Raw genomic sequence first — 13,240 nt, 5'->3', positions numbered from 1 at the left:
GATGCCATAAAATGATAAAACTACTGCAGCTGACATAGACCTCAGAATACTTCAGATCCTATCTAACCACATTTTATAACCTGGAGCATGCCTGCAGGATGCTTCCTGCTCTTCCCATTAGCTCCCTGCCTCCACTTGCTTAATTTCTCCTGTACTTACACTATAAATATTTCTCCCAAGTTTGTTTCTGTTCTCCATCACATTTACTTTTGATTGGTTTCTGTAACCTCATCTCAAAAAGGTTTTTTCAAATCTGCTGCTTTCTATTATGATGGACCCATTCAAACAGGAGCAGGGACTCCAGGGCATTGGTCACAGCACCAGGCTGACAGAGTTCAGTGCTTGCCACTGCTCTCACTGCTTGTTTGACACAAGAAGTGTTTGGACAATGCTGTCATGCACATGGTGTGACTCTTGGGGATGGTGCTGTGCAGGGTCGGGAGTTGGACTTGATGATTCTGGTGGGTCCCTTCCAACTCTGCACATTCTGTGATTCTGAAAAACTGTTGAATTTTGGAATGGCTCAGGATTCAGACCATATTGCAGAATTGTATTTCCCAGTTACCCCCTCTCAGTAAAATGGATTCAAACTTTGGGTAAGGATTCAATTAGGTATTCCAATGCTGCTCAAGCCCTGTGTTTGGGCCAGTACTTTTGTCTGTTTTGCCAAAGATAACTAATTATTGGCTGAAATACTTCTATTCATCAGTGTGCTCATTTAAGAGAGTAAATAAATAAATAAATAAACGCAATTAATACAATAAACAGGCTCTGTCATAGTACAGTATATCTTAAATAAACAATATTTTTACCATGTGTTGATGACTAATGAATGGCTGTTTCTGGCAAACCACTCAACTATAGCTCCAGGCATGGGACATCATAATTTTCCAAAAAATAGTAACAGCTCTCCTTATACATGCTACAGACAGCCGCTATACATTGCAGTTTCCATGAAAAACAGGAATTTGGACTTGGATGAGTTGATTTTTTATAGGCCAGAGCTTATAGCTCATATAAATTGTGCACACATTCCTCAATGGCACAGGCCTCCCTAATATAAAAACAGATGCAGCCTTGTGTTCATGTGGTTCATAGAGTGTGTCAGTGTTGGATTTTTTATAAAAAAAATATCCTGCAGTGGTTGAAAACAAGCCTTCTTGCTTCACTAATTCTGTCCCTTTTCCACTCCTGCCCACTTCCCCCTTCCTACTGTAGTGGTGCAAGCATTACAGCTGGGCACATCTGCCTCTTGTAACCATCACCAGCATTTCCACTTTGGGAAACAAACACAAAAACCACTGTAGCAGCATTACTGGCAGATAACAGAGCACTTCAATTTGGATTTTTTTCTAGTATTGTCTGGATGATGTATATTATGTTTTTCCACAGCTTAGGAGTTGGCCAGCAGGGAGAATGACTGCCTTGCTGTGACTGTGACACATCGGATCAGGCTGAATCTCCTGGAGAGGATGAGAGATGCAGAGTTGGCTCTTCCCCAGGAGCACTGGATTACGCTCAGCACAGGGGGGATTCTGGAGCGCAGAGCTGGCAGCGGAGGAGGCCGGGCAGGAGGGGGCTCTGCTCAGCGGGACTGGGCTGGCAGCCAGGTCACACAAGGCATGGAAAGAAAGAGACTTTCACAAGACTGAAAGTGGTGGGTTCAGTTTCTTCAGCTTGGGAAGGTAATGAAAATTGCTGGATTGACATTGCCAAAAAAGAAGGTAGAGTTGCTCTTGTTTTTAGTGTGTCTCACTCCGGAGGCCTGATTCTCTCAAATTTTTATCTAGTTTATTACTTTTGTGTTCTAATGCTGCAGAAGGGCAGTGGCCACAAAATTTTGAGGAAGATCTGAGGAGCCATGAGTGGGTTTGAGCATCAGAGACAACTTTCTTCTGGTTCAGCTGTCACAGAAGCTGCAAAACACAGCCTTGGGGCCAGTTCCAGTAAATGCAGTAAATGGCCCTTCCAGGGCCAGTGCCAGTAAATGCAGGTAACCATAAGGCTCTTGTAGCACTGCCTGTTGTGTATTCAATTCCATTTCTGAAATAATACACATTAAAAAAGGTGAGTGACAAGATAACTAAAGTAGAGAGGCTGGCCAAAAAGCAAGCAGAAGGTGAATGAACAAGGAAAGGGTAAAAAGACTTGGAGGTGCCACAGACACTAGTTCAAATAGAAAAACAGAGAGAAGGACCTGCACAGTAACTATAGCCTTCCTACAGAGCTATGAGAAAACACCCTGGAGATGTTGTAAAACCTTTGGATCTAGCTGGTTTATTTATCTTGTTTGGTTTTGCATTTTCTTCCAAAGAGAATGTTATTATTCCAGTGGCATCACCTACTCAGATCTGTGTTCAGGCAGACCCTGACATACTAGAGCAAATCTGGATGAAGCCCAGCAAGACCAATAAAGTGCTGGAGCATGTGACATATTAAAAACCTTCAGAGAATTGCTTTGGTAAGTCCCAGGAGAAGGCTTAAGATGGAGAGGACCTTATTGCTGTCTCCACCTCTCATCAGAGCATATAGAGCCAGACCATTGTCAAAGTGCACTGATAGAACAAGTGGCATATGTAAAATTCTGATTACAAGGGAACTTTTTTTTAATCAGGAAACTCTTGAAGAGGATCCCAGAGACTGGACAACCTTAATTCCTAAGGATATTCAGAACTCGCCTGGCAAAGCCATGACTCACCTGGTCTTGTTGGGTACATTAAAAGCAACATCAGATTGAAACACCCTCCAGAGGCCTCTTCCAACCTAATTCATTCTGTGACCCTATGACTTAACCAGTTATCTTCTGGTACTTTCACTTATCAGTAGTACTTTCCACAATAACCTTATAATATTGATAGCTTTTGTTAAAACAAGGAACTTTTTCTCATTAAACTGGTTTTAGTGTTCTTTGTAAAAACAGCCTCTGAAAAATTTCATTTTGTCATAATTATTTTTTAAATGTTGTTGCAGACAAGCTGTCTTGAAATACACAGCTGAACTGGAGGAACAGGAACATAATGTTGACCCTCCTTCCTGGCTTGGATATGACTGGGATGGTAATATAATCACCTTCACCAAAAAACACAGATCAGAGCCTGAAAAAACAAATTCTTCAAAATGAAAAATGAAGAAATTGTGCAACATCTCTACAGTTCAAGGGTTTTACTCCAGAGCATGAAAAGACCACTGTGTTATTTTTTCTTAAAACTAATCACACTTTAATAAAAGGCCATTTGTTGCATTAGTAAGGAAGCATAGCAAATCTTTCTCACAGGAGTATGAATGCCTTCAAGCAAGACAGCTGCACTCAGACAGCACTGCTAACTCTCAGATGTTGATTCAAGCTGTCTTCATCTTCCAGTAATGAAAGTTTTTGTAGTCCCGTGCAGAGTAAGCAATGAATAAATTTGCATGTGTTTGTGGTTCTTGTTTGCCATGGAGGTCTTCTCCAGGACATAAACACTCTGACTCCCCACAGAACTTCACACTTGATGTGGCTGGTACTCATCAAGTACAGTCTTCTTGAGAAATTGAGAGCAATGAGTAGGTAGCGACTGCAGATTCTTTAATACACTACACCCATACATTTAAGCAGTTCTCTGCTTCTCAACAGTCACTTGTGCACCCAGAGCCCTCATTCTCATAAAAGCCTCTTGGGCTGAGTCCAACTCTCTAAACAAGCTGATGTTCGTGTCTGCAGGTCTGAACTGTGGGCTGGCTGTCAGCTGCCAGAGCAGAAGAACCAAATTAAAGGGAGCACAGATGAAAAAAGTGTTAAAGTATAAATGCTACAGTTACAAGAATGTCTTCTTATCAAACAGACAGAAAAGATATATGAGCACACAAGGGATTTGCCATTCAAATTCTAATTGCTGATAACCTACTGATCTTCCCTTGTCTAGAGAAAAATACAGTTTAACCTCATTGTAGTGGAACAAGACATTGCTCAATGCCTCTGGGGAAACTCCCAAGAATTTGTCCTTCATCTCATTGTTGACCTTTATATTAAGATTCTACCTGGTCTCAACATGTATTAGCTTGGCATGAATATAATCAGTAGCTTTAGAGGTAGCACAATTTTTCTTCTGGCTGATTTAAACTTTAAACAAGTAACTAACAATCCTGACATTTAATTCCTGCTACATTTAGAAAATTAATGAATTCAAAGCCTGAGTTTGCTTTCTTTTGAATATGGAACAAATAACATGTTTTCTTAGTGTGTTCTGCCTTAAATTGCTGATGCAACAGTCCCAAAAACCACAACCTTAATCTCAGTGGCTGACAGGCTTTGTATTTCAGGTGAATAATGGGACCATTAAAAGGATTCAATCTTGTGAAGTACCTACTAGAATATTTTGATGTTTTCACGTGGTGTGAATCTTGAGGTGTTTTTTGCACTTTGGCTGCAGCAGGGCATAGAAATCATTACTTTCAACCATTTTTTTGGATATCCAAAACAATTATAATTTATTAATTTTGTGACTTTTAAAAGTATAGTAACTCATATCTAATAATATTGTAATACCTTTAGTAATACTATTAGAAATGTTTTATATATTAGTGTTTATATTAAAAATACACATAATTTGTCATATGCATCAGTGCCCACCTCATCTCAACAAACAGTATACACAACAGTAAACAGGAAGTGGAGTTTTTAACCATTCTGAATTACAGTAGACGTGCTGCCCTTGACTCTTGAAATCCATTAGCCAGGGGCAATTATACCTCCTGGGGAATCCTGTGGCAAAGGAGAAGTAATTTCATAATGTACCATTATGACCTAAAGTACATACACATATATACAAAACTTAAAGCCTGAGCTGACAGTCTGAATTCTTTCCTGCTCCTTGCCCTCCCCTTACCTGGCAGGGATTCTTATTTGTCAGCCTAAAACAAGCATTTCACTACTGCTTTTATAAGGTGCCATAGAGAGGTATGGAAAGGCTTATAAAAGTTCCATTTACTTTACTGTATGCTTATATTACATGGAATGTGTTATATGTGTATTACACATATAACACAGAATCATCCACAAAAATCGGGCCTGCCCTTGTGCAGGTCTAGCTGCTCCCCTCACCTCCCTCCTCTGCCTTCCTGCCTCCAAGAGCTGCCTGGCAGCTTTGCAGGACAGGGCTCTAAGTCCCTGCAAACAAAGAGATTCCAGTTCTCAGTCACCAGGGCAACACTTCCCCTCTATAGCAGCTTTTCCTTCAGGGAAATGCTCATGTGGACTCCCCACCGAAGTCCAGTTGGAGGAGTGTTCCTCCTTGAAAGCAGCCAGATCCATTGCACTTTTATTTATTTAAAAAGCTTTTCTTTGCAGATGAACAGTGGCAGACAGAGCTTCAGTTCTTATTTCTATCCACAAACCAGAGGTTCAGGATGACATGGAACAAGTTCTGCCATTTCACAGAAGTATTTTTATGAAATATCCATCGCCCAGGCAGAAACTGCTCCAGGCTCAAACATCAAATGAGAAGACCACATAAGAACTACACTGAAAGTGACTTTTTCCTATCCATGATAGCATTTGGTAGAAGAAAATTCTCTGCATTTTGCATAAACCAGCAGAATTCCCACAGTATTAGGACATTTAAATTAAAAGTATAACAGATCTTGCAAAGCATGTCATCTTGGAAGTGCTGAAAATGTCTTTTTTATTTTTAAATGACAATTCCAAACTTTTGTTTGAAAGCTACCAGCTTTTAAACTGATATGGTAAGTTGGTCAAGTTATATAAATTCTGATTATGTAAGATCATCTAATTCCTAAAAGGCACTAAAAGTAAACCAGACTGTTTAGCACCAGCACTGTCACAGGCAAATCTTGGGTTAAAGTGTTCTCATTTTTAATAGCTTCTCTTTTATATTAAGAATATTCATCCAAAAAGTTTCATAATTTTACAAAAATGTTCCTTTGTAGTTTCTTGATTTAATCTCTATGGCCTATTTCACCTTCAAGAACTCTTCAGCTTGACAGATTGGATCCAGCTTTGGCTTTTAAGACACACTTTGCCATTTTGTGTGTCAGCCTTAATCCATTTGTCTGTTTCATCCCTTTGATTCATGTGACCTGGAAAAGAGAGTTGTTTTAGCTTAATCTGACACACAATAAACATATCATCATCACATTGTCATTTTTTTCCAAGCTCCCTGGAAGCACTTATAGCACTTTCATTTGGTAGAATTTGTGTACTTTTAGCAGAGACTTCTGACATTTCCTTCTTGATACAGTTTTTTTGCATTAATCTAATTTCCCATAATACATCTTTACAATAGAGTAGTGGTTTTTATTATACAGTAGTGCACTTTTTATTCTAAGCTAAGAAACATGTTATGGTGAGTTGACCCTGGTTGGATGTCAGGTACCCACCACAGCCACTCTACCACTCTCCTCCTCAAATGAATAGGCCAGAGAAAATACAACAAGAGGCTCATGAGTCAAGATAAGGACAGGGAGAGTTCAGTCACCAATTACTGTCACAGGGAAAACAGACTCAACTTGTGGAAAAAATTAATTTCATTTATTCCCAACCAAATCAGAGAGGGGAAATAAGAAAAAAAGCCAAATCTTAAAAACATATCCCAGTCACCCCTCCCTCCATTCCAGGCCTAATTTCACTGCTGATTTCTCTACTTCCTCCCTACCAGAGGCACAGGGAGACAGAAAATGAGGGTTTTGGTCAGTTCACACATCATCTCTGCCACTCTTTCCTCTGGAGGAGGAGAACCCTCATGCTCTTCCCCTGCTCTGACATGGAGTCCTCCCCAAGCTGCAGGTGGATCTGTGCAGCCCTGCAGACCTCCAGGGGCTGCAGGGCAATCACTGCTCTGGTATCTGGAGCACCTCCTGCCCCTGCTTCCACACTGGCCTGCACATGAGCGGGGGCTGCTGCTCTCACTCCTCTCTCCAGCTGCTGGTGTGCAGTGGGGTTTTTCTCCTTCAACAGTGTTATTCACAATCACTGATGGGCTCAGCCCTGGCCAGTGATAGTTCCACCTTGGAACAGGCTGGCACAGGCTCTGTAGGACATAGGAGAAGCTTCTGGGAGACAGAAGCCACCCCTAGAGCCCCCACTACCAAAACCTTGCTACACAAATTCTACATGTACTGATTTTTTCTGGGGTAGGGTTAATTTTTTTTTTATAGTAGCTAGGATGGACCATGTTTTATATTTCTGCTGAAAATAGTGTTGAAAATATATAAAATTTGTTATTTCTGAGTGGCCCCTTCAGAGCTCCAAGGCCTTTTCTGCATCTAATACTGCCCTGCCAGCGAGGAGACTGGGAGTGAATAAACTAGGAGGGGACAGAGCCAGGACAGCTGACCCCAAATGACCAAAGGGATTTTCTGAACTGTATGGAGTCATGTTCTGTATAAGAGCAGAAGAGGGAGCAGGGGACATTCAGAGTGACCAGGGATTTGTCTGATTCAGTACCTCTTACATGAGATAGAGCCCTGCTTTCCTGGGGATGGCTGAACACCTGCCTGTCCTGGGAAGTAGTGAAAGGATCCCTTATTTTGCTTGGCTTGTGTGCAGAGTTTTTGCTTTATCCATCAAAGCTGTCTTAATTTCAAAGCCTCTTTATCCCAACCCATGAATTTTCTCACTTATTTTTCTGCTTTTCTCCCCCATCCCATTGGTGGGGAGTGAGTGGCTGCCTGGTGCTCAACTGCTGGTTCTGGTTAAAGCATGACTCTACATGAGATACGAATCTGGCTAAGTAATTTCAAAGATTTTAATTGCTATTGTAAACACTGAAAAGAGACATGGTAGGACCTGATTGTCCAGATGACCAGACATTTTGCTACGATTAATGTTTCCTTGTGATAATGGCCTAAAAAAACCCCCACAACTCTGAAGTATCTCTCTTACATCATAAACCATATTCATAGTCATGGGCTGTAAAGTTCACTGTATAACAAAGAAGAGAGCTCAACTCAGTCTTATTTTATAATTAAGAAACTGAGGCCAAGAGAGAATAAGTGACTTTCCAAATTTATACGAAACATTTGTGTCCATATTGGGAATTAAACTGGGATCTTTAAAGTCCCAAATCAGTGCCATTATCACAAACATCACCCTTCACTTTGGTTTATCTTCACAAAATATCATTTATTATTATTTTAGTGTTCCATTTAACTGTGTGAATTCTAAGTTTAGAACTAATTTGAGCAAGAGGGATGGCAGAGAAGCAGATTCTGAACCAACCTTGCAAACATGCTCTGCTCTGACCTGTAACACAGCTGAAATTAAATTTTGGCCACAGTAAAAACACTGGCAAAACTCCAACTGACATCACTGCATTGGTTTCCACAACCCAGGCCTATGTGCCAGAACTTTTCAATAGTGTTTCAGTGCTTTAGCTGTTCTAAGTGGGATTCATTTAAGTTTATGGGCCAAACCCACAGCAATTCATAATAAGCTGAGGTATGGTTTGGAAGTACAGTTCTCAGAGGAGTCCAACAATGTCAGTCACTTCAGTGTCCCTTCTTATCAGACTACAGCTTGCCTTCAGGCATCTCCATGAGGACGTCCTCGTACAATTTCTGCACTCCTCATTACTCCAGACAGCAGCAGTCTCAATCCCACTCAGTGTATCATTTCTACAGTAAAGCAGAATCCACAGACCTACTCACTATCTAATTGAAGACTTAAATCTGTGATTAATCACCAAGTTGGACAAATGTGTTGTATATGGAATACATTAAAATTTGAAAGTTCAGTTCCTCGGAGCTTTCCTGAATCACTGATTTTCAATAGTGTTGTATCAGAGTATAGAAGGAAAATTAAAATACGATCTGTCTTTTAAGCATAAATAGTGCTCCAAACATGTCATCAGTCTGGTTTTTAAACAGGAAACAGCCTCCAGGTGACAAGAAATTGAACCAACAAAGAAGTATAAAGGAAAATTTCAGCTGATCATTTAACAGAGCTGTAGAACACTAAAAATACAGCTTTTTCTCCTAGGGAGAGAGGACACAATAAATGCAAGGCAGCGATACATTTCCAGAAAATGCATATTGGGGTGCTTGGTCCCAGTTCCTCCCTCTCAAGTTTTTGTAACTATGGCTTGTACTTCTGTACAAGAAACAAACACTGAAGCACAGAATCAGTGCTGAAAATGGTTTCATGCACTGTTACACCTTGGCAAAGAAGTTAAAGAAAGTTTACGGAACACAGGAGCAAATTTACAAGAGCCATTTTAAAGCTGAGTTGTTGTCAGAGCTCTGTTTCTCATTTTGCTTTTTCTATCTGAATGTATAAAAAAGTTTTCTTCCTTATATTTCTGGAAATTTTCCTGTGAGGGAAATATTAAGGTTATTAAGCCCATCACTAGTAGGAAGTCTGAAGTTATTTCCAATATTTAAATAGCTTTGTGTATGAGGCACTAATCAAGCAAGGTTCAGTAGGAGACCTTCTGATGGCTGCTTGGGTCTTAACTGTACTCACTGCTTGTACTCTGAATATAATGAGAACATAAGTGGATTTTGAGGAAGACTTTGCTAGATTGATTAAATCACAAAAGCAAACAGCCTCCTGGATTGAGAATGGGGCGGGGGGGGAAATTAATTTCAAAACCTACCAGTCAAGACAGCAGCAGGAGTTCAGGAAAAGACAGATACACCATTATGCTGTGTGGCCACCTTTTCAATTTAATGCCCAGGAAAAAGATTGTGGTTTTTCCCCCTCTCCAGTATGTGGTGTTTAAAGGAAGGTAACACATATGCAAAACTTGACACAGTCAAGTGCTGACTGTTTATTTACTTGCCTTCCTGGAGACTTGAGAAGTTGAGAGCTCTATTTTCATACCACAAAACACAAGAAGAGGATCATATTTTAAGTGTTGTTCATTGGTAGTATTAGGACTGTGGTATATATCAAAAGGCTGTGAACAGCTTGAGCTGAATGCAAGCTGAAACCAATAAAAATCTGTAGGATAGCATCTCATCTAATGTGTTTAATAAAAGTTGGATGAACTTTCTATTTGACTCAAAGGAACGTAATCTTTTCCAGATACAACCTGGGTCTTTGTTTATTTTTTTTAAGATATTGCTTAAGGATCAAGGCTTCACAGAGGGCAGTGTGTAGAGGGACACTATAAAACAAAGCTCTTCCCACTCAATTCTAATGGCTAAGAGTCAATAAAAACTGCTTCTAAGAAAGAAGGAAAGTTCTGAAGTGCCTTGAGAACAGACTAAACAGGGGAGGCATGACAGCAGATAGTGTTACTCCTGGGATCAGAACTGCAATGCTGACTGCAACAAACCCAAGACAGCTGCACAGTGGGAGAAGGAGCTCTACACTTGGGCAGCTGGTAAACTTCAGATAAAACCTAAAATTTCAGCTGACTGACATAATACAAGCTCTTTCAGTTATTTCCCTTTTAAAGGCAAGTTGCTTGTCTCATTCACTGCCCTTCAGCTGTGTTTGTATTCACCCCTTGAACTCCAGGCAGCTAAAAACACAGACATTACCTTGGAGTAAGCAATATAGAATTTCTCATAATGAAGACTCTTAAACACATCCATCCATAAAGCTTTGTGCATGGTATAAGAGACTCATGCAGTCAGCCCCCTCTGGCACACTGGCCTTAAAGCAATCCTAAAGGGAAGGTCATAGCATTCCATAAACTGCTCTCCCAGTACTACTGTATGAGTGACCACAGTGAACAGTGAGAAGTAATTACTCCTGATGGCAGGAAACATCTGTCTAGATCCCCTTTGCTCCAGCAGGGAACATCAGGCAGAAGTGAAAGTTGTAATATTTCAGTGCATGCTTGAATGAATGATTGTTGTAAGGAGAAAGGTGTTTCTCACCACAGTCTATGGGGAGAACCAAGGCAGGATGAGAAGACCTGAAGCATGTCAGTAAGAGAAACATGAAAAGCCAGAGGTAGGACAGCAGTGTCAATGTCCATCTTCTCAAAGGAATCTGGTAATTACAGACAGGCTGACTCTCCAGAGGCACAGGAAGAAAGCCAGCTAAGAAGTTCTGCAGTATTAAAAGACTAATTAGATATTCCATCAACCCATAAGGTAGAGGTAATGTGTACCTGAAAATTTGCACAGTGGAAAAGGAGTTAGAGAAGTCAATGGGGGATTTCCTCTCCATGCCCTGTATATACATCTGAGGGAAGGCATAAATTAACAAGGGAGAGTCCCATTACCTGCATGGTTACCAGAAACATGGCTCAGAGGAACACTGCTCTCAGGTGGCTTAGCAAAGCTCTTGTGCTGTAGCCAGGATGGGATTAGCACCAAAACCTAAAAGTCCTGTTAACTGCTCCAATTGCTGTGATGCTGACAACAACCAGGAGCAAGTATGTCTCGACTTGGGAGAAAACAGTAACTCCCAAAGCATATGCTCCTTGTGTAAGGACAGAAAAATACAAAGAGGTTTGCCAGTTGAGAAGGTAAGAACAGGAGACACAAGAACCATGACAAACATCCACAGCCTCTGAGGAGCACTTGTGACATGGTGGGACTTTTACCATGGAAACTCACACAGCTGCTGCAAACCAGATGAAGTGACTGCAAGGTTAAAAAATTACTCAGCACCAAGCAGATGGCATCAGGTGAAAGGTTGCCACTGGATAGGAACTTGGCACTAGAACTGGGGCAAGGATGGAGAAACATCCAAAATCAGGTGAGTACCTGGCACCAATCAGAGATGAGATTTACATGGTTTATTTTCAAGACAATTATGCTTGTAATGGTAAATTGACACCATTAGCTACAAGGATTCAAATAAAGTCTCTGAATGACTGCAAGACTTTTTCCAGCAAGTTTACAGTGGTTAACACACAAGCTGGCAATCAAAATGGCTAATGTGTGTCCAGTGGCTGCATTTCTTATAGTCCTCATCCATTCACGTGCCTGATAGCTTTCCTTTGTTACTGTGGAGTGGGTGGGAGCAGATGGTCACATCAACCTGAGACAAGAGAAAACAGGGCTGAAAGCCTCTCTGGAGGAAGCACTGAATTTGGTCTGAAATGTTCACAATCTGCAGCACCGACAGTCCTACTGCCTCCCCAGAGAAGTGCTACAAGGAAGTTTACCTTGCTGTTTAGCAAAGTTTCCTTTACCATAAGGTCAAGTTATACTTTCTAGTCCTATTGCCAGTGGACAGAACAATTTATTTCTTTATTTCTCTGTAGCCACTTCTTATGTACTAGAAAAATGCATCTTCCCTTCCCTTTGTCTTCTCTTGAGACAAAACCAGAACTTTTCAGTGTTCTCCCATTAATCATGATTTTAGGACTCTGATGACGTTCTCCTTTAGAGATTCTACAGTTTTGAAGGACAGTACTCAAAACTGGACAGATTGCAGCAAATTATTATTAATGCCATGTAAAGGCAAAGCATTATTTTGAGTTTTACAGAACAAGCATGTTAATATGCTGTTTGCTTTCAGTGGCGTAACACTACCATTTCCTGATATTATTTAAATATTGCTCCTCTTGGGACTACAAAGGTAATTTTTCCTAACTTTGTACTTTGAACTTAACTGACTGGAAAAATGGCCTAGAAAGCGTATAAATCAAAATTACTTGAACTTTAACCTTGACCTTCAACATGTTTGCAACCTCTTTGACATAACAGTCTCCTAAGTTCATTTTCTGCTGAAATATTTAACTGTTTTTAGCCTGCTACACTTTCTCTTACCATATGTAGTACCTATAGCTAATTACCTCTGCTGGCATAAGATTTAAGAGCACAGGCAGACTTGGAGACAGGGAAAAGGCAGACATTGAGCAGTAGGGGCTTCCCTTCTTGGCAGTGAAAAGAAAGAACACCTTGACTTGATTACAATCAGAAATTACTGGAATTGCTCAAGCACTCTAAAGACAGCCAAACACTTCCCCTGACAAAAGCTAGACCAGAGTTTACTCTGTTTCTGTAACATTGCACTTCACCATACATACTACTTCTAAGACTACCTACTGATGCCAATGGAAACAGATGCCTTGCCCTTGCAAATTACTTCAAAGAATAAACTCCCTGTCACTGCTCTGTACCTCCCTCCCTTTCTCAAGAAATGTCTCAATTTTGCAGGAAAGTCCCTTCTTTTCCTAAAAGAGCAAAACACACTTTCACACATCCTTCTGTCTCTGGAGCATTCACTCCAGACTTCCATCATCTTGCTTTCACTACATCCCCCTCTGTTCCTTGGCTGTCTGGAAAAACCCTGGCTGTGAGTGCTTGTGGGGTTGTACTGACTCCCACCTCAGTG

At 40.7% G+C, this 13,240-nt stretch overlaps 1 protein-coding gene and 1 pseudogene across 3 annotated transcripts in view; one reads left to right on the top strand and one right to left on the bottom strand.

Moving 5' to 3' along the window:
* Positions 1–3,128, top strand: part of LOC131591573 (F-box and leucine-rich repeat protein 13-like) — a 60,739-nt pseudogene extending 57,611 nt beyond the window's left edge.
* Positions 3,129–3,235: 107 nt separating this feature from the next.
* LOC131591724 (protein FAM185A-like) overlaps positions 3,236–13,240 on the bottom strand; it is a 39,199-nt gene continuing 29,194 nt past the window's right edge. The window contains exons 8-9 of one of the 3 annotated variants that reach the window (XM_058862710.1): positions 5,958–6,075; positions 3,236–3,725 (exon numbers count right to left, since the gene is read on the bottom strand). In XM_058862710.1, the coding sequence (XP_058718693.1) occupies positions 5,960–6,075 (116 nt within the window). In that variant the 3' untranslated portion in view covers positions 3,236–3,725; positions 5,958–5,959. Of the gene's footprint in view, positions 3,726–4,466; positions 4,742–5,671; positions 6,076–13,240 lie in introns of those variants that run through there. The other 2 variants (XM_058862709.1, XM_058862708.1) reach the window with 2 other exon arrangements.

This window comes from Poecile atricapillus, chromosome W, assembly GCF_030490865.1.
Source record: "Poecile atricapillus isolate bPoeAtr1 chromosome W, bPoeAtr1.hap1, whole genome shotgun sequence".
Lineage (NCBI taxonomy): Eukaryota > Metazoa > Chordata > Aves > Passeriformes > Paridae > Poecile > Poecile atricapillus.
This window is presented reverse-complemented; position numbering and strand designations above follow the sequence as displayed.